Below are 22,852 nucleotides of genomic sequence, written 5' to 3' on the forward strand. Positions count from 1 at the left end.
ACTGTTACAAGATATTTTCCACCATTCAGATTGATATAAACTAAATTAAATGGTTAAGCTTTTCAGCACATGAGATGGAATATTATTACTTTTGCTGTGAATTTGGACTACCAGAGTGAAATCACTGATAGTAAGTGTTGCTTATTTCTCCCCAGGCCAAATACAATATTTCCATGACTATATTTGAAAGATATGTTAAGAATAGTATTATAATTAGTGGCACAAATGAAAGGAGATTTGTGGCAATGAAGACTTGAAAACATATCGAGTCATCTCCAACCTTCTTGCAATAAAAACTTTGAATAAAGATTAATTTCACAAGTGGAATGTCTCAATGAAAGTAATCCAGAGATGCAAAAGTGTGATAGATCATAATACAACATATTGATTTCAGTGCTTACAACCACCAAGAAGTGGTCTCTGAACATTTATGATTTTGCTTTACAGCATTCCAAATGCTCTTTTTGGAAGATCATTCTCATTAAGTTCTTACTGGTGGAATCCCAACAGGAGATCCAAGTTGTTTTCTGCTTGTTCCTGAAGCCTATGGAGGCTTCTTATGCACTAGTAAATGGTGCATTTAATAATTAAGGAACATCTGGTGTTTAATTAATAAAAATACTGTGTAGATGAACACTGTATTCAGCCACGACATAAACATGTCAAGGGCAATTGTAGGACAATGGAAAACATAACAGAAATCTGGTGTATCTGCTTTGCATTAAATCATAAATTTCCTTTCTCTACTTTTATTTTTTTTACTTTTCATTGATAGTCTCAACAAACAAACAAATGAAAACCCACTGAAATAAACAAAACATCCAAAAAAACCTGGACACAAAAATTGCAATAGCAAAAATGAAAATGCACCTGTTTCCAGGAGGACAGAGCTTATGATAACCATCCACTTAAGCAGATGCACTGATGTTCAAAGTAAATGAATCCAGATGTCTGGAAAAGTTCTGAACCTATTACTTGCTTTAGACATGTATATCTTACATAAGCAGGTAAGAGGAGGAGAGAAAGATAGGTATAAATAAATATTATATGAAAGTTTTTCACATTGTGGAGAAAGATTTTGTCCATCATAAACAGGGAACTTTTTCCTTTCACAAACCAGTTTCATTTTTATTCCCAAACTGACCCTCAATTTAGGACCCTGACACTTTTTAAATTAAAAAATTAAGCAGTATGTATCATATTCCTAGCAACTCAGTGACTGGAAGAAATCACAATCCTGAAATAGCAGTATGAAACCACAACAGTATAAAATTCTAATCAGTAATACAATTATGCAATAATGAGTCTGTTAGGTTGTGGGTTTGCCTTCCAATATATTTATTAAACACTCATCACTCTGCTGCAGTGTAATAATTAGTCTGTGTTAGTCAATGAGGGGAATTTAGGGCTACAATGTCTCTGTCAGATAAAAACACAGCCTGTATGAGAAAAACATGTGGAAATATTCCAGTACGTGGTCTTAAAGAGTTTCACGATGGCATGAGGAGAAAATTTACCCTTTTAAAAATTTTTAGAATAGATGCAGCTCATACACAGCTTTGAGTATAGTACATAGGCTAAGATCCATGGAAGAGATGAAAAGGCAAGGCTTTACACATGGTTGAAGGCTCAGAGATTCCTTATACTGGCAGCAATGCTTTCATTCCATCATTTGCACTGCTTGAACTGCACAAGTCAAGTTAGGCCATTCAGAAAAGATGGAAATAAGTGACATAATGTCTTCTCTTTGTCACTACATTGATAAAGAATTATAGACAATCTTCCTTTGTTCCACAGATCCCTGCCTTCTGTTGTAAGACAGTGCCTGTTTGTGAATGCAGACCTTCTGCAAAGTTCTGTCTGCTTTGACCAGGACTGAAGAAGGGGCAGCTCTGATCCAGCCTCAGGGGTGGAGTGGCAGGGCAGCTAGCCAGCATTCAGTCCCCGGCAAAGAGCTTGCTATGCTTTTATTTGTTACTTCTATATACAAAGGGACTTGAATTAGCTGTCTGCTGTCTGAGACAAAAGAGCCTTTATAAGTTTCAAAATGGCCTACAAATAGTGCTTCAGTTCCTCCACTGATGTGTGGGACTCTCCCTCCCATGGAATATACATCAGCTATTGTGAAATTCCAGAGAGCTGTATCTGGGTCCTATCTGGAGCAGCCCTATTTTTTGAGGGGTATTTATAAAATTAGCCAATTTATAGGCCACTAGCCACTTAGGTTCATCTCAAGAAGCAAGGTGTCTTTCAAAGATAATTCAGAATTAACTCTGTGGGTGCTGTATTACTTATAAGCTATGTAAAGTGAAGAAAAGGGCCATGAAACATTAGCAGCAAGTGATCACTGGAGCAGCAGTGCTGACAAAAAATTGACTGCATGCATACAGACTGAGGGAGGTTAAATTTCCACCTGTTTGATAAAGAACAAGGCTCTGAAAATAAATCCTGCAGGCAGGACATCTCCAATTAATATACAGGGAGAATGAAGAGTTAGGGCATAGCTAATGTAAGGGAGACAGATACATAACACTACTAGACTGACTTTCCCCAGCAAAGTAGTTTTATCTGGAAAGAAAATCAGGATTTCTAGGGATAACAGAGCTCCATTCTGTAAGACTTTAATAAAGACAGTGTCCTTAGGCAAACAGGTTAAAAATCAGATGCATTCAAGATACTAAATACACCGTTCACAAGAATAACTTAAAGAGAGAATTTTATAATGTTTTATATGTAGGGACTGGATGTCATTGCAGTTCTTGACTATAACATACACAAAACTGTGTATCTTTTTCTTTTAAAATATGTATTTTGTACTTTTCTAAAAGCACAAGAGGATCCTTTGATATGGTAAGTGCTAATTACACTGAATATTATTCTCCACAAGGAAACAGGGAGGAAATAAAACAGTTAATACATCTAGATAATTAGTAACCAGGTTACAGCATCCTCACTGGAAATTTAAAAAGCAGCTACCCAACAAAGCTGAGATGCAGAAGAAAGTAATTTTGAACTCAAGGGTGATCTGAACTGAGACAAAAGTGGTAATACTTAATGGCAGAAATTAAGACTCCAGAGTCCACGATTCAAAAGGCCTCACACTGTTGGAAATTTCTGAAGAAGTCAGTATGTTTTCTGACTTTTACCAAAATAAAGACCATGTAAGCATTTAAAAGAAGAGCTAGGCTGCAGGGGAAAGTACTAAAAAGTGAGGCTGTTAAGAACTCCTGCAAAGTGCACGCTCTTAGAGCCACCTTTGTAGCATGTGCATTAAAGCAGTCTCAACCACAGGAACAGCTGCATCTGCTCCCTTCCAATTCTTGGCCTCTTCAACACACAAAACATAGCACTCTTGCTCTGGGCATGAATTAGGGGTTGGTAGCAGAAATAAGAAGCACTTCTTGCCAAAGAAATCAGAAGACACAGAAGCAAGTAGATATAGTAGATACTTACTGTAAATACAAGCAGTAACTAGAAAAATTTAAACCATTTAAAGTATGATTCTTACTTGCCTCTGGCAGTAGAAGTTTCTGTGCTCTGATGGGAAAGTCACTCAATTAACATTTCTGAGAAATGCCTGCAAACAGGTATCTTCAACTGCATGTTTTCTAGCTGACCCACCTCATACACTTTTAACCTCTAACTAACTAACAACTAACCTTTAATGTCAGAGTACATTATGTTTACAGCTAGAAACAAAGTTGCATGGAGATGAGAACTGAACCTGCAGCATTCAATATGCCTTGAGCTTCATTTTGAAACAGGCACTCAAAGGAAGAATTGTTTCTTTTTCTAATAATTAGAATAATTACTTTCAGTGTTCCATTAACTGAGTATCTAAAATCAGCATTTGAGAGATGACAGCATTTAGAATTAAACAGGAGAATCAAAATTGAGAAATACGTTGAAAGCCAAGTATTTCTCCAGGGCAAGTCTTAGCTCTTTCCAACATAAACAGAAACCATTTAACAACGAAGCGTTCAGTAGATCAACCTGTAATTGATCTGATGAAGTTGTCCCCAGGAGAATATCTGCCACTAATTACTTAGAAGTAGGGAGAACCATACAGAGATGCCTTGAACTGGGTAGAAGATTTTTCTATAGCTAAAGATAATTTTATTCTGTGCTGATGTTATTTGCTTTTGACAGCTATTAAGTGAGGCAAATTAAACATAAAGGAATTTTTTTTAAGTTAAAAATGTTAAAACTGTCCTCCCCGCTCCCAACTAACCATCAAAACCCATCCTCAAATTTATTGAAAAGTCTACTATCAAGATCCTCCTGGAGAAGACAGTCAATAGCATAAGCAGTAAAACTATATTAGTATACATGAATTTTCATTTCAACGTCATGTAATGCATAAAATCAATGCCTGTGATTTTTATTCAGGTTTTAAATACCTTAGCTGGCTTCCTGCTATGTACAGCACTTCCTGATGCAGTCCAGAAATAGTTTTTCTTTAAAATAATTTAATTCATAAATTTTCAAATAATTTTGCACAAAAATGTTGACAGGTAACAGCAGCTTAGGTGCTATTTTTAGTAGCAAAGAGTTAAGGCCTTGAAAATCATCCTTTATTATAAAAAATCATAGCTAGATCATATTAAATCTTTAAATATGGAATCATCTACTACCAACTACTTTCCCATGGTTGCACATTTACAAACTGTGTAATGACAGAAAAACTCTCCAGAGCATCCATTCCTCTGGTTAAGGATCTCCTTGACATGAGCATAGCTACTGTAAAGCTCTATTGTCATCTTCACTTGCCTGGAAAGATGGCAACATGGAGCAACATGGACATCACCCATCTTTCCTCAGATGGAGATAAAACCAGCTTAAAATCACAAAGAACTCAAGTCTCCTGATAGTAGTATTTTGACGTCATCACATATCAGCAGAAAGACTGAGGAACATTGAAACCATGTAAACAGATAAAGAGAACAAGAGCAGGATAGCCTTAAACACTGAACTGCATCGCTTCTTATTTCTGTGACACAGCTGCCTAATTGCTCCTACACTGAATTTTCACAATGAATGTGAACATGGGACTCCCTATTGGCAGTTAAAATCTGGAAGGCATTAATTATTTCTTGGATAATTCTTCATTACTCACTTGTTTTTGCTAAAATACATTTCTCTGACTTGCACATCTAAATTCACCATTTATATATCCTACTTATAAACCACTGTTGTGTTAGTTACCTTCATACACAGCTCATTTTCACATTATTTAGGAAAGAGGGGTACCTTACCAGAAGTGGTTCTGTACAACTCAGATGGGCTGCTGACCTTTTGGGTGGAGGGAATCTGCTGACGGCATAATGGAGATGTTGTCACTACAAGAGAGGGAAAAGGGCAGTTCCTCTTCAGTAACAGGTAAAGTGTCAACAGTGCTATTAAAATAAATAAATAGAGACAGACATTTTCTTACCATATGTCTTCTCTGGTGACAGGGGAAAAGCTGATGTGAACGTGACAGCTTCGTTTCCATTTTTTACTGTGGAGAAGATTCTCCCATCTATTTCATCTTGGTAATGTACAGCGGTCATCTAAGACACAAAAAAGCAAAATTACAGTGTGATAATTCTCACTTAACCCCATGACACAGTGGAGCATTTTTCATCAAATGACTGAAGATTTCTGTAATCAGATATAGTGTGATCTACTGTTCCAGCAGAGAGACCTTGGAACACTGAAAACATGCAAACACAGAACAGACAAGAGCATCCTTAAACACTGAATTGCACTTCTGAGGTAAATCCAATTATTTGTTCCTATTGCCATGATGCAACTGCCCAATTGCTTTGTATTAATTTTGGACACAAAACATAAGACTTCCTACTGGCTGCTCACTTCAGTATTTAGCAAAAAATTCTTGCTTGTTTACCTCCTTGGTTTTCCCTCCAGCAACTGGTGATCCTGGAATTACAGCCTGGTGAGTAGCAGGAGACTTCATCCATGCACACCTGTTATACGATGGCTCCCCAGGAACATCATTGTCATACTGCCCAACACTTAACTTCCTGAGCCTTTTCCCTGTTGCATCATCATCCTGCATACCTGTTGCTGAAAACAGGCAAGCTGATTAGGAAACTTTTTTTTTTTTTCAGTTGGAATGTTAAAACAAACTTCACCGTTGTGTCTGTAATGATTATAATCAAGAATGTTCAAACTGTTTTACAAAACCACATGGATGGGGAAAAGAAACCAGTTGTAGCTTCTTTGCTGACATGAGCTGGATAATATTCACAGTCCCCTTTGTTCTAGAGGAGTAAGTTTCTCCTGATGCTTATTTTTTAAGCGATCACCCCCAGTGCAATCAGAAGAGCAAGCCAGAAGGGGCCGCTATGGGCACTCCATTGAGAAGCCTCTCTTCCCATTTCTGACACACAGTGGCTCTTGGCAGAAAAACCACTGCTGCTGTCCAGGGCTGCCTTTCCCTCCTTCCCCCTTTTCCCTCCCAAAAGCATATTATATTTAGTTAAAACAGACCCTGGCCCTTGTAAACTCAGTTCACAGTACACATTTTGTGACACACATAGCAATGACTTACTCAAAAAAATTAGGTATTGGCTATGCACAGAAGCTGTAGCCCTTTTGAGGAACAGCACAGAAGAGTAGGTAAACCAGCAGAACAATCCAGGATATTCAAGGATATAAAGCAGTATTTGTTTCCAAAGACATTATTAAGAGCACGTCACTAGATGCAGAGCTATGATTAGCAGGATTTTATACATGGTCATCAACTCCCAACAGCAGGCACTTCCAGGTTACCCCTGCAACAATTGCTTTTTCTACCCTTAAGTCAACAATAAGGATCCATAGAACTTACTGAGTAGCCACAAAAACAACAACATGCTTAGCAACTTTACAAATACTCCTCTGAGAGCTTCAATGGTCTATATATATATATGCAAAAAGATCTTTGAGGATTAGCTATTTTTCTTAGAAGAGCTGAGTATTTCCACAAGAAGTTACTTTAATTGCTTGGTGTCATTTAAACCTTTAGAGTAATTTCCAACTGTAACTATGTGTTGTTGAAGCACATCTCTTGCACACCCTGATCATGGAACCATAACACTAGGAGTCCAAAGTGTGTCTTTCATCTAAACCAGCAGGAGGGCTGAATCAGCAACTTGTGTAGAGAAAAATGATAGCATACACCTTACACACACATCGATTTCCTGATCTGAAGTAGGTGATAGAAGCTAAGGTAAAATCTCACATGTGACATAAGAGTCTGTGTTACAGACATTTCACCGTGATTACACCATACAATTATAGAGCATCAATACACAAATGCAGTTCTGTATAGTGGAACAGTTTTTATTCAAGCTTGAAACAGAGACAGGGATTTTAGACTAAAATCTATGGTACTTAAGTGATTCTGCATTGACATATGTATGTATCAATCTGAGTACCTTGCAGACAAGTAGTGGCTTATCCTAAAAATATTAATAAATCTCTTTTTAAACTACAGAATTAGACACTTCCAAAAAATCCACCTCTGTTAGCATCAAAGCCAGTGTGACAATAATTCCTGTTGAAGCAAATAAATAAATAAATAAAACCACATTAGTAATTTTTGAAAATTCTACAAATTTCAGGGTCCAAATACAGCCAGTTATTGATTTCATCAAGTCAATATTTATAAACCTAGCATATTTTGAAAAAGGCAAAACTGAAATTATGTTTTTATGGTTGCTGCAATTTTGAAAACCCAAAAACTTCTTAAGCATCCATATTTTACTCTTTTTCCTTTGACTTGAATCTTTATGTATGGTCTCTCATTTATGGAAAGAGTATCTTCTGAAGACACTGGAAGCAAACCAGACTCAAGACTTTCAAAGCCAGAAAAGGACATGAAATCACAAGTATCTTCTAAACCTCCTATATGAGACTAAAAAGTCACAGTGAATTCTAATGAAATTGGAAATATTTAAGAATGTAGACTGAGTTCACACTATTCCAGCATTTACCAACTTTTTGCATTTGATTTCTTTTTTTATTTGTCATTTTTGTAAAGAAAAATGAGTGGGAATTATTGCAGAATCTCAGACCATCGGAGACCAGACACTCCCAGTCCCACCACTTCTCCACAGGAGGCAGTAGGAGCCAAGAACAGCACATGAGAGTTTCATTCCATCTGTAACCACGTTGTCCTGGTTTAGGGCAAATTTGGGAGGAAACTTCCAAAGGGGTCTCTCTAGAAAACAGCTTCAAGTATCCCCTCCTGCAACTGGTTTGGGAAAAGATTTCCTTGGAGAAAAGTGGAAAATACCTGTTTATTTAATGAGCAAAGTATTCACAAGCATAAAAAATGAATAATATTAAACAATAAACCCTCTTGCTGTTCTGAAGAGATGGCAAACGTCCCGGCCCCGGTGGGACACAGGTGTGAGCTCCTGGTGTTCTTCTGGGTTTTCAGTCAGAGCAGGGCTGATCAGTTCCAAGAAAAAGAAAAGCCATAGTCCAGGGAACTTCTCTGCTCAGCTAGCTACAAAAACTAACTAAAAGCAAAGGAGAGCTCTCTTGCACTGTCCATGCTGCAGACAGCACAGTCCATGAGAAGGAAAGCTGAAAACTCTTATCTTTATGGTTTTGAATGCAACCACCTCAGACAATCCACCACTTCTCCTTCTCGCCCCCTTCACTCTCAGATCTAGTTTTAAAGGTGCAAAACTTATTTCTGGGCTAAACAGACAAATGGGGATACAATTCAGCATCATAAAGTCACCCCAGGACATTAGGTATAGACAATTTATTTCAGAATATCTCTTAGTTAACATGGCCTTGTAGACTACTTTATGATCAAGAATATCTATCTTTTGGATGGGTGAAAACAGACCTTTAAAATTTAATGCAAGTTTTACTTGTCACTAATGAGAGGATTTCATCATCAATAATATTGATACACTCATGAAGCTTGTAATTTGTACAAAGTTAATGTAGTCCTCACAAAGCTACAAACAGGTCTGTCTGGGAAAATGGATATTTTCCTTAAATAGACTGAATGTTCTTTACATACCAAATTACCATCAGATGCTGGACAACAGAGGGGATAAGTTGAGCTGATATATTTCAGTAAAGCTTAAAGCAAATAAATCTAAGAGATTAAAATTAAGTGAAGAAGTGAGCAAAAAATTACTTCTACTTAGTTCATCAGTTTCAAGAATGTACTTTGAAGCTGCCTCATTTAATGTAAGAGATGTTTTTAGACTTACTAATTTAAAAAGAACATTTTACAGCATAATGTGTCAGCTGCCAAGACTTCCTAGAAGTCACAAAATTCATTTTTGCTCTTATAACTTAGTTTATTTTGGCAGAGCTTCATAAATATCCCAGGAGCATATATTTATTTCTTTGAAAGCATTTTGTATACTCTCTCTTCTCTCTTTTCCCATGTGAAAAGTAATTTTTCCCTATAAAAGTAATTTTGTTTTCCCCGATGAACAAATAATAACATTCCAACAGACTGGCATCAGAGCAACATCGGGCGCTTACCTCATCAGATGGTTATCACCATGCAAAAGCTACAGCTAACAGAAGCATGGCCAGTGGTTAAAGGTTAACCATTGTTTGGTTTCTTTAACTGCTTAGCTTTCCTCAACTACTATTGAGAGGTATTTATAATATTGGAAAGAAAACAACACTAAGCTTAAAATCTTGTCTCCAGTGGCTTGTCAGTAACAGTGCTGTATCTCATTTATTAGCGAATTATCCAACTGGTTGTAAACATGATTCCTTGTTATGGCAATGAAATATAAATGTCTGAACTTGTAAAACTGATTTTAACCATTTGAATTTCAATCATCAATACCTGGGCAACAGTTAAAATCATTTTCTCTAGATATAGCTTAATCAATGTTAACTACATTATTTCACAGGCAGCTTCTCACTTACCTAACTTCATTTATTGCCTAGCAGGATTTTTGGAATCTGCAATTCATTTCAATTCTAACCCTTTCTCAAGAGGAAACAGGTAATATCTATACACTCAAGAAAATCTGACAAACTTTCAGGTGGTTTAAGAAAATATATTGTTTGAAGAAACAAAAGAAAAAACTTACTAGAATGTATGCTTAATCAACCAATCAACACAACTTAACAAACTGTGCAGATAGACAAGCTGGAATTCATCGCTGTGTAAATACATGTTACACAGAGAGAGGAAAAGACAGAGTGTTTACACTCCAAGTGAGCTTCTTGCCACAGCTCCAAGTGGTGTGGAAAGCTAGCATGACATAAGAGACTCTATCAGTTCTACCCACAGAGCAATAAAATGCAGGACTCTATTGTCAAAGGAACGGTGAAAATTTCCACAAAACTTTTTTTCAGTGCCCCTTTCACAGACCTCAGCAGAAGTCATGAAGGCTGAAATAACACTGGGGAGAACTGTGTTAGCACTGCAGAAATTCCAGATGTCAATGCCTATACAGCAGTTTAAAAAGACCTATGAATTACTGTGAAACAAGGGGATTCAATCCAACATGAGGCTTAAGAATGCAGCAAGGAAAAAGAAAGTTAACATCCAAGAGAGGAGCCTTCAGGGACTATGCCACGTACTAAAAATATTACCAACAACACTATTCAAACCAAAAGTGATCTTCTTCTCTGCCACCATTTATCTTCTACAAAGTTTAAGATTTTTAAAGAAGGCTTATGATCAATGATCAAGCTTTCAAGTAAGCTTTATGCTTAAACCATAGAAAATCTTGTTTAAGAATTTAGAGTCATCTTTACAATCACTATTGCATACTGAAAGAAAAAGTATCTTCAAAGACAGCAAGATAAAATTTGAGATGAACATTGCTATGGTGGAAAAAGGATAATCAAATATATACCCAGTTGAAAAACAAAATCACAGAATATTCTGAGTTGAAAGAGACCCAGGAGGATCACTGAGCCCAAATCTTAAGTGAAGTATGAGAACTGAGCCCATGACCTCGGTGGATTTGTGATGCAAGTACTGATCAAGGATCTTGATATGCTCCAGCTTTCAGATTCCTAGATCTATAGGAACACTGTTTCAAAGATATCAGTTAGAACAAAAGCCAACAATAATGTGCATGTAATACATTCAATGCCTTAACCTTTCTAAAATGTAACACAGTGTGGCTGAAGTCAGAAAATCCCTTTATTCTTGAAAAGATAGCAAATAATTAGCAATGGTTAACAAAAACCCCCAATTTTTACCCCAATTTTTAACAGCTACTAGACTAGAAGTGTAAACTCTTTATAACCAATTAGTCCAACAAGCAAATGAAAAGGTCTAAACCATACCCCAAATTCAAGCAGACCATCAAGCACAGGACATAGCAGCTTTGCAGGTCTGTCACTTTAGTTTCATAGCCCATTTACATTATGCTAAGAATGGGGAGCAAGCCTGGTGCAAAATCCAAACTGGTATCTCCAAACCCTTAGAAAGTTCATAATAATGGAAAACTCAGGCCCACATGTTGAAAATTAAAAGACTGATAAAAATTTGTGGAGTAAGTACATGTCATAAATTAAAAATTATTGTGCTGCTAAATACAACTAAAATTCAATTTTCAACTGTACCTCAAAGAATATTTAATACAGTTTAAAAATTGAATCTAGTTCAGTTATAATTTAAAACTTCAATTTCTACCTTTAATTTACCTAAAAATTCAAATTTACTGTTAACCACTGTAAAATTAACTTCTGAGTCGGGCACCAAAATTTTCCTGTGCAATGGAAACTACAAGTTTTGTAGTGTATTGTACATACAAATAAGGCAGGTAAGAAGTTGGACAAGCTTTGTTTCACTCTCACGTCACAATTTATTTCACAGGGATTGTGTTTATCCACAGAATAACCGAATAAATGGGAACATCTGTAACAGTTCAGTGCTTTTAAAACATATTATTTAATAACGTATGCAAAAAGAATTTCTTCCTCTCTCCTTTGTCTGCAGAGATACTGTAGCATGATTTATGATACTGTATCTTGGGCCATCTCCAAAGGTTTATTTTTGACAGAGGAAAGATCTGTGAAGGCATTCCAGACACCTAATCAGATGCTAAGCCACCTTGCTTTTATTCATTTTGCATTATTTTTTTGAGAGAGGAAGGCTTTGTTTAATGTTCAATTCTGTGTTGAGCTGATAAACTCCAAGCAAAATATAAGGCTGCATGAATTGTTTATCTGTGTTATTCATACAGTAGGTAACCTAGGGAAGTTTTGAGATGGTAATTTCAAACACCTTAACTCATGCATGAAGAATTAGAATTACCTAAGAGCAACAATTTAATTTCAGCCTTATGGAAAATAAGTCCCTCTCTTCCTCATGCTGGCAAATTTAGATAGAAATGCATCTCTTGGTCTCAGTAATTGAAACAGGCTGTCCTAAATACTGAATGCATGTGTTTCTGTGTTCTGTCTTCACTGGATCACATAATTCCTCACCTGCATCTACTATTTTTCTAAAGATGCAAAATGTAACATTTTAACAGTGAAAATGTGAGGTACACAGATGAGACATGGGTGACAATGATGCTAGGTTATAAAATGGCTAAAAATCTTTCTGTTCTCTACATTTATTAACAGATTCTTGCTTTTACAGTTTTGTAGGTTGAAGCAAAACATTGATTTAGCTTTCTTTTTCTACTGAATAAGCATAAGCTTTTAAGATGTCTGATTTGAGAAAATAAGTCTTAGAAATATCTTTAGCAGTAGACTGAGGTCATGTGTTCTTAGGCATAAAAGAATGTAGAGAGAGTAAAGTAAAGGAGGAACGTAAGGCTGAAGAAAGGCTTACATATACATCAAAATTTCTTCATGCTACAAACTTCCTGTACTTTAAAATTAAGCACTACTCCAGCACTGTGTTATTGGTAAACAGCAGCTTCATTCATTACCAGAAACTCATCTCTGCATAATTCAGCTCACATAAAAGATAAAAATTTGAAAAATCATAATAAGCACTGCACTGATTCACTTCTGACAACACTGAAGATGAGAAGAGGTCATCAACCATTGTTCTGTATGGTTCATAAAGATATGTCCTAGCAAAAAGAAATCCAATGATCCAAAAATGCTAAGCACTTAACACAAGACATCATTTCAGACAGAACCCAGAACTCTGCTGCATGGGCAGTCAGTAGTTTGTGCCATTTAGACCTATGCTAAGGATACATGTGTATAAAAACATCTAGGAAGAAGCAGCAAAGAAGAGATGGTTGCCTATCTATCAATCAGTGCAGAATCATACGAGCAAACAGAAGCAAGAACGCACCATAATGTGTATCCCAGCTAACACACACACATACACATTTCATTCTTCTGCACATTCTTCCAGCTTTGCATGGCACTGGATACATGCACACACCTTTTAGGGCATGTATTTTCTGCACACTCATGCAAGAAACCAGATAATTCCACCATCTTCCTGTAATACAGCCCTCAAGAAGTTAGATGTACACACACCATGCATCACATTGATGCCATTCACCTCCAGCACTAGTCACTCAGGATGGAGAGATTCACACAGAATGTCTCATTCGTCCCATCAACTTCACTCACACCATTCAGTCCTGATCTGCCAACTCTCTTTATCACAGGCCAATTCATTCTATTGATGAAACAGGTCAAGAACTGTTTAAGTCACAGAGTATAGAGCTCCCCCCTAAAACCTGACTCTCTAAGATCAGCCATTGTGAGAAACTGTTGTTTTCCTTACCCATTATTAATGGCTACTCCTTCATCCCCATGGCAGCCAGCATTTCTTTGTGCTATCAACTACAGCTCCTGTGCTGCACTACTTTCAACAGATAATTAAGTGCCTTGGATGTTCCCCTGCTTATCCTAATTCTGTGAAATTCTGCAAGTTTACTCCAAGGTAAGACAAACCACATTCAACACATTCTAGAGTATGGCCACTCCTCCCAGCTTTATGCATCAGCAAATTTACTGAGGAGGCACTCTACCCCTTCATTCAAGCAATTAATAAGTTAAACAAGACTGGATTTAGACCCCTGAAATACAGGCATCTGTAGACTGTGCCACTGACCACAACCCTCTGCAATTTGACATGCAGCCAGTGATTCTGAACAGTGGTGTATATAGAAAAAAAAACATTCCAGTGTTCCTCATTCTTAACATTCATTCAGGTAAATTGCTTTTTCCACATGCTGGTTTGTGCACATCATGCATGAATAAATGTATGATTCTGTATATTTCAGTGGGGCAAGTCTAGATACGTAAATAAATACAGCACTTAGAAAATCAGTGTGTGCTGGTGACAATTATTTTTATAGATCTTTATTTACCTGATGTTAAAAATGGAAGTGAAATTATAGTGACTGCTACTTCCTTTGAGATGACCAGAATCTGTAAGAAAATTTCAAGTATCTCTTTCATATGTCAAGCTTCATTATATTCAAACACAGAACTTTAAAAGGTGGCTTATTCTAAACAGTTTCTTTATCACCTTCACTAGATTTGCTGTATATAAAGAGTTCTCTCCTGCTGGAAAAATCTCGATTTGTCCATCAGCTAATAATTTGGAAAGATTCAAGAGAATTACAAACTAATGCCACAAAATACATACTGTGTATTAAAAATAAGCAGTGAGGCATCTCACATTTATTAGTCATGGATTTTTGGGCTTCTTCAGTCCTCAGTTACCCTCCTAAACACAGAATAGATGATTTCACCTTCCCTACAAGAACCACCATCCTTGATCACACAGGCCTGCCATTAGCATGTCCTACTGGGCTCAAGCTGAAGCAACTCATTTGTGTCAAGTGAGACCATGGGCTTATCTTCTGTCATGTTGGCTAATACTCAGTCAAATCCTGGGGACACAAGCAAGGCTTTCATTGCACCATGACTGGAGAAAAGAAGTGGAGGAAGAGGAAGATGGAAGGGGAGAAAGGGAGACAAGGGCATATGTTTTACCAGTGAAATTAGACCACATAAAATTTTCAAACGTGACAGTAGGACAGGCGAGAGCTTATTTGTCACAAACTTTAGGTAGACCATTAATAATAGGTTTAGTGGACTTAGCCAGAGGCAGATTACTGATCCTTTGCAAAGCTGCTAGTTCTAGTAGCATTACTTAGGCAACATAGTCAGCAAGTGTTGAGTATTTAATTCCAGCTGTAACCATTTCAGAGTCAGAGATAACAAACAAGCACTGTGACTTGCACATTTTTAAACAGAAAACTTTCCAAAAGAGCATGTCTTAAAATACTTAACTGGTAAATATTACATTATTTTTGAAAACATTGTATAGAAATTTAATGCCAGCATCATTCCGCTATATTTGAAGATAAAGCTGTTGGAACTTTTTCTCCTAATTTAAATGGAAATAATGAATAACGTACACCCATAACGTAATTATGAAAAACTTACACCACCAATGCCTTCTAAAAATATCTCAATGTACAAATTCTAGCTTAAATTCACAGCATCAAAAAAATCCCAACAGATGATACATGACAGGTAAGAACTTGCTGAACAGTACTTTTTTCAAGCAAAAAGGCAAATACCTGCAAAACTCACTTATCTTACATCAATTTGATTCCTTATCTTGGATGATTATGTAAAAACGGCATCAGAAATAATCCCTTGATAATCATCCACCAAGTTTTAAGGAATGACCTGAGGGTCCTGCTGTACCATATAATGAACACACAGGTGCTAGAAAGAGCATTATTTTCAGAAAGTATTACAGCTTACCATGCCCGGAGGGATTCCTGTTTGTGACCTCTAATTTGTCATGGAAGCCAGAACTAGTGTTAAGCTCTTCCATGTGTGCATCAAGGCTGCTGAAGCCATTTACTTGATTTCTGTCACTGGTGAGAGTGTTAATGCGGGTTGGGATAGGTTCAAATGTAGGGTCTAACTCCAAGATCAGCCTGTTCAATTGTTCAATGGACTGATCAATATCCAAAGTTGGAGAAGCTGCTAAGTCCCCAGCATTTTGTCCTAGATCCAGGCCATTTGTGTTCCTCTGAGGCATTGGCCTTGACTTAAAACTGTCAGCACTTGCAAGTTCTTCAGCTTCTGCAGCACCCTGCATGCTTCCTAGCCCTCTCTGCACAGCATCTCTGCTGCTAGAGCCACGTGTTGGAGCATCTGGGATTTGGGACTGGCTCTGGACAGTGCCCAAATTCTCCACAGTGCTATGAATGCCAACTCTAATTTCATTCTCTGGGGTAAAACCATATTGGTGAGCAGTGACCATCTGCTGCTGGCGTACCCAGGTCTGAGTAGAGTAGCTACTTGGGCCATAGGCTTGTGGATGGGGTGAGACAGAAGGATTCTGTTGCAATTGTTCAGTTGACTTAGGCTCAGTGCTTCCAAATGATCTCTCATAGAATGAATCCACACCAATTCCCAGGTCTGCAGCAAAAGCATTGTGATGCTCTTCCCCAGCATTACTTCCAAAGCCATCTGAAAGAAGAGAGTTCTGACTGCTCTTGTGGCAACTGAAATTCCCTAGGTGGGTGGAGTGTTGCCCTTCTGAGGAAGACAAAGTCCCAATGCTATCCACACTGTGAAGGTCATGATTAGGCATTTCGTCATCCAGAATATCAGTCTCCCTGTCCTTCATTTTGGTGACTTCATTCAGGTGAACTTGAGCTGGCACTATGTGGTGAGTAGCACTATACTTGCTTTGAGCATCAGTCATATTCTTGGTGGTGCTGACAGACTCCTCTAGACCAAAGCCACTAAGCAGCTGGTCCAGTTCTGCCTTCTCTTGTGGGCTCAAACCCCGTTTACCTCCTGGGACAAGGTGTTCCTCAGTCTTGTCTGTTCTGATGGAAGCTGAGGAGTGTCCTGAATCACTACTGACAGACAGGGTATGATCACTGTGATCAGGACTGCCTGTAACATGAACACCCTGACCATCACCAGGGATGTTGCTGTCTGAAGAGCTCTTCTTTCTCACTTTTGCATACAGACTGCCATCAATGGGACCTTGGGTATGCAGCACTGTGGAGATAAAAGTAAAAAGGAAAGGGAGAGATAAGGACAAAGCATCAATAAGGGCTTTGACAAGTATTGTGCCACAAGTATTAACGCTAATGATATTGTTTCTGCAAAACTAAATCAACTCTATAACTAGGGCAAATACCAATGACATTATCCTCTTTAATTTTACAACACTTTTCTTGATGGAAATATGCCTTTTTTAGCTCAAGATCAAATAAAATCCTCTCTTTTTATGCCATTTTGAGTGCATTCTTACAGCTCCACAAACTGTTCAAACTAATTTAAAGAATCCCACTATTGCAGCACTAGAAATTTGAAAGGCAGCTACTATGCATTCCATTCAGAGCAAGAATATAAATATTATAGACTATTTTTACTTGATGGTCTGACTATACTAAAAAGAACCATTTCCTCCTTTTTTTGGGGGTGCAAGGAAACAACAAACTTTTAATCAGAGCTGCAGTCCTTGGAATATACATAAAGCCTCTTCACAAAAGAAGGCATAAGTAAATGTTAAGAGTATGACATTTCTACACATATGGAGAATCTGGTATGCATATCATGTTTTTGTTTCAAAAAAGGATGAATGAACTTAAGTGGAACCCTCCACGGAAGCAGCTATATTTGTCTTACTCTCATCTAACACATCACACTTCACACATCACACAGGTTAGACCAACATGAGGTCAAAGTATGGCTACTGAATTTGTGCAAATAAGCACAATTCTATTTCTCAGGAAAAGTTTTAGGAATAAATATGTCTAGTGTCTGTAAAAAGAAAGTAAAGTAAGTAGCACCACTTTCAAAGGACTTAATGTTCATTTACCAGAATATTTACATTAAGCAGATATTTCTGAAAAGCTTTTCCTACCCATAGTCTGAGAATGGTTTGAGATTAAGAAAATTAAACCATTACAATTTAGGAACAGGCAGACTTTTCTCAGAGGTAACCATCAGCTGTTGTAGTTCCAGAATCAACTAGACAATTTGCTCTTACAGATAGTTGCCTTTTTAGGAACCAAAAAATACCCCTCTGCATTTTAAATAGATAAGAAAGAATGAAACTCAGAGCTAAACAAAAACCCATCTGTTCCAGAGGAGTCTAGATATTCAAACTTGCAGCTTCTAATCATGAAAATAAGATGCCTATTACACATAACAAAATTAGATTCTAATTCTCATGGTTGAAGGAAAGCATTCTTAGATTATTTTAGAGTTTTTAATATTAACTATCATCACAGAACGGTTTGGGTTGCAAGGGACCTTAAACACCATCTAGTTCCAACCCCCTGCCATGGGCAGGGACACCTTTCACTAGCCCAGGCTGCTCAGAGCCCCATCCAAACAGTCCTTGAGCACTTCCAGGGATGAGGCATCCACAACTTTTCTGTGCTGCCTATTCCAGTGTCTCTCCACCCTCTATTTACTCTTTATATCTTATCTAAATCTCTCTTCTTACAGTTTAAAGCCCGTCCTGTCACTACATGATCTTGTAAATAATCTCTTCATCTTTCTTGTGGGCTCCCTTCAGGTACTGGAAGGCAGCAATTAAGTCACCCCTTTTTTCCTTTCCTATTTCCAGACTAAACAAACCCAATTTTTTCAGCCTTTCCTCATAGGAGATAAGGAAAGCCATCCATCCTTCCAACCAATTTGGTGGCCTCCCCTGGGTCTTGTTTCCTGTGCTGGGGACGCCATAGTTGCACTGCAGCACTGCAGGTGGGATCTTACCAGAGTGAAGGAGGAGAATCACCTCCCTCACGCTGCTGCCCACACTGCTTTTGATACAGACCAGGACAGATGTGGCTTTCTGGGCTGCAAGAGCATGTTGCTGGGTCGTGTCCAGCCTCTCAACAACCAACACCCCCAAGTCCTTCTCAGCAGGGCTGTTCTTGATCTGTTCATCACAGGTATTGGGGGATACCTCAACCCAGGTGCAGCACCTTGCACTTGGTCTTATTAAGCTATAAACTATATATATATATACACTATAAATATATACAACCATAATATATTAAAGCTTTATACATATATGGTTTGTTTGTTCACAAAATTAGGACAAATTAACCATTCAAATACTAAAAATTTACAAAATACAAGGGTTTGCAATTGTTCTTCTATTATATAACATATTTATTTCATATTCCACCTTTTTCTTAAATATATTTTCTTAAACAATTTTAAAATACCTCTGCACTAAGACTTTTGGACTTCACTTTACCCTGATCTTTATCCATACATTTCCCAAAAAAGGTGATAAGCAACTTAATTGTAAAAGCAAAGCTATGCATACAGGCAGGGAACAGTTTTGACAAAAAAAAAAAAAAAGAGAAAATATAACAGCAGTGCAAAATTTCATTATTTATACCTTGCTAAGCAATGGTACCGCAGAGGCCTTATAAATTCAGTATCTCATCTCCATGCACAACTCAATCCCTGCTACCATTTTTTTCTAAGGAAGCAACACTTCAAAATTCAGGAGTAATACAGTTGTCAAAAACCAGGATCACAACAGAGGTGACCTAAGTAATGCTGGAATTTAATTAATTAAACCAAAGGGCACCACTTTCTTTCAACTGGACCACTCTTCCCAGGGGCTGTTCCAACTCTCTGAACTGCCCAGGCTGAAGTCCAACAACATTCCCATGTTGAGTCTGAATTACACACACACACACACCTCAGTATCAGAGACTCTCTTGTAACTGAAAATCTCAGAGTAAAGGTTGTGTATTTTCACTTCTCTACCTGATACACAAAGAGCAATTTATTTAAAAATTAGAACCTGAAATACTAACACACCCAAATTTAGTGACATACTTCCAAGCCTGTGCTTTCCTGGCACTTCTCTCCTTGAAATCCAAATGCCCAAAGGCAGGCTTGTGAGTTAGAAACATTTCAGTCTCTAAGCATTTTGACTTGTCCCAACAGCTACCTGCTGTCCATTCATCACTTGGGAAAACATACATAAATGAAAGCAAACTAGGGAAACTCATACACCACAAATTCAGCAAGAGCTGATCTGATCCAGTCCACCTGAACAGAAAGAAGATGATTGCAAATACACAAACTTTTTCAAACAGTACCATTGTTCATGTTGCAGCAAGAAACATTACAGAAGATCTAGATTATCTTTTATCAACCTCATAAATAAATATTTTTACCTTTAGGCAAACCTGGACAAGTCCTGAGCTGCATTCTTTTGAAGTTAAATCCTTTTATGTGTGCTTGTCTTTTCCTTTCTCCCTCTCTAACAAAGACAGGTCTTCATTCCTTACAAACTCTTCCTGTGTAACTCATACAAAATCCATAGAGAAATACATGTGGTTTGTATTTCCAGCTCTTGAACCACAACAAAGCTACTTACCTCTTTACTAGGGATGACCAGGAATTTTCTGCAATAGTCAATCACTGGCTTATTTACATCAACTAAAATTCTCTAAGCAAATCTCCGCATATAGGAAAACTAAAGTTAGGCCAAATCCCTGAGCTTAAGAAGGCCAGAAACGTCTCTACTCCTGCACTTTGAGCTGCAGCGACTGTTTCTGCTCCTGGAGGTAAGCAGTCTTGCTAAAGAATCATGAGACTTGTATCAGCCAGAAAAAGCAAATGAAAATGTAAACACAAGGGAGGAGCTGGAGGAGGCAATCATGTTCAATGAAATCTGAACTACTGCAGCTAAGGAGGAATGGAAACCTGTTGGCTGAAAAGGTAACTCAGTCTAAAAGCTCTTTTCTTACAATGTTTCTTTTCACATCTGTTTCAATATCCAAACAAAGTGAGTGAATTTCAGTTTCTCGATCACTGACATCATTCTTCCCAAAATAAACAGCTGCTAGAAAAAGTTGTTCTGCTGCACTGACCAATCAGGCTGGACACTTGTACACATCTTCAAGAATTTGTGTATTACCAACATTCTCAGGCAGGAAAAGCCTTCTGGAAATCCTGTAGCAGTAATGCTTTTATCTAGCAGCTGCTGCTCTCAAGCTCCAGATCCCAGAAGGCTTTACCTTCTCTGTTTCTGGAATGAATCACCTCAAACTAGGGGAAGAGAAGCTGTTAGTTCCTCCTTTAGTAACAGCTGTATCTCACCACAGGGCAGCCCACAAACTTTTGCTCTAAACATTATTCCAAATATACATCACCACCAGACAGCTGTGCCCCTGGACAATGTTCATTTTCTATTTCTATTTCAATGCTGTCAGCACCTTAATGACTTTTCAGCTTAACAAAGGATAAAAGTGGTTCTTGTATCCCCAAAACACATCTACCTATTCATTGTTTATATAGGAGTTAAAAGTTAAGTTCAAACCTAATTCAGAAAGTACACACTTTTTGGTTCAAGTGTTGCAGTTCTTGCAAATCAGTAAATGGTTGCACAAGAAACAAGTCAAGACTCTGATAAAAAACACAAAGCACATAACACAGGCTATGCTAGCAGTATTTTTCCAGAAGCAGAGAACTGGCTCTCACTCTTGGGATGATGCAGAATTGCTGTTAAATTGGAAACATCCCACATTTTCCTCAAATTCATGAAAAGAAACAAAGTGTGTTAAAAATTCCTAATGCAAACTGATAAGTCTCCCTTAAGATGCTAAATTAGTTTTAATCTCACTTCATTTTGGTTCTCTGTGAGGAAAAAAGCCCAGCTGTTTTCCTTGCCTCAATTACAGGCCCACTTTGTTCCTTCATAAGCCTGAGCTGCATGTAGATGCCAGTGATTTTGGACCAACACTGAGCATGCTTGAATACAGGCTGAGGCTCAACGCTGACACCTGCACTTAGCTAGATTACCAGAAGAAACATAGATAACATAATAGCATCACTGCATACATTAACTTATCCTATGGATAAGTTTACCTGAAACAGATTCATTCAGACAGGTCACCATGCTGCTCAAATTTTATTGTTCTAAATATAGAACAATATGGTGCTCTTGGTGGTGCTCCATCACAAGAATGCTTTGGGATAACCACTGGTTAAACCTATCCATGGATGTGTTTAGAAAGATGTTCTCTGACCATATCACCCAATCATTTTTGCTTCCTCTGTTATCAGTACCAGGCTTCCTGGGATGCATCACCTTTTGCAGTACTAAGTACATCTGTCTATGTGCACATTCTCACTTGTGAGGTCAACTGGATTATTGGGTTCACCAGTCTGATCCTCTTCAGATACAAATTCAAATTTTGCAACCAAGGCTACAATATACACTCTTCAAAGTTTTTATGCTGACTGTTGTAAGTACAAACAATAGCTGGACTGGTGCAGAGTGGCAGAGAAGAGCCATGCAAACGAATCAATTACAATGAACTGATCAAGAATTTGGGGAAAAATATATGGACTGTGAATCCATGTCATCTTAGAACCTAGCATGGCCCAGCTGTGTTGCTTCCTACAATCTGGAGACCTAGAACTGCATTTACTGCAACTTCCAAACTGTGACATAAAAAGTAGGTCCTGATTTTGCAAACTGGTGCAAGGCTGTGAGGTCAATTTCTGGTTCATAGACATTAATCTGGCAATCCTTTAATATGTTTTTAAAGAGGTTTTAGAAAATTATTATTTGAGGGTAACATAATTTAACTAGAAAGGAAGGAGAAAGGTATGAAGTCATCTATCACTTTTTTCCTTAATCTGATCCAAGCAAACCTGATATTCATATATGCATTGCATTTTAAACAAAATTATTTCCAACACGAAAGAGCAGTACCTAAGCCGTCAGGAAACTGTGTTGTTTGCTAGGTTTCTTAAGTCCCTGAATACAACAGAAAAATAAAGGAGGCTGAAGAAAACAAGGCATGTTATCACAAAATGTGAACAAACAGGAAAACAACTGATGGGATTGTTGTCAGCAAAATGCTAACAAGCAGAACATACAGGATCA

The 22,852-nt window shown here is 37.7% G+C and overlaps 1 protein-coding gene across 5 annotated transcripts in view; it reads right to left on the reverse strand.

Annotated features, from left to right (window-relative positions):
- Nucleotides 1–22,852, reverse strand: part of TNS3 (tensin 3) — a 185,138-nt gene that overhangs the window by 39,973 nt on the left and 122,313 nt on the right. For all 5 annotated transcript variants that reach the window (XM_056486183.1, XM_056486182.1, XM_056486180.1 and 2 more), the window contains 4 exons: nucleotides 15,709–16,968; nucleotides 5,891–6,069; nucleotides 5,435–5,552; nucleotides 5,256–5,339 (listed from right to left, as the gene is read on the reverse strand). In XM_056486183.1, coding sequence (XP_056342158.1) covers nucleotides 5,256–5,339; nucleotides 5,435–5,552; nucleotides 5,891–6,069; nucleotides 15,709–16,968 — 1,641 coding nt within the window. The remainder of the gene's footprint in view (nucleotides 1–5,255; nucleotides 5,340–5,434; nucleotides 5,553–5,890; nucleotides 6,070–15,708; nucleotides 16,969–22,852) is intronic.

Source organism: Oenanthe melanoleuca, chromosome 2, assembly GCF_029582105.1.
Source record: "Oenanthe melanoleuca isolate GR-GAL-2019-014 chromosome 2, OMel1.0, whole genome shotgun sequence".
NCBI classification, from domain to species: Eukaryota; Metazoa; Chordata; class Aves; order Passeriformes; family Muscicapidae; genus Oenanthe; species Oenanthe melanoleuca.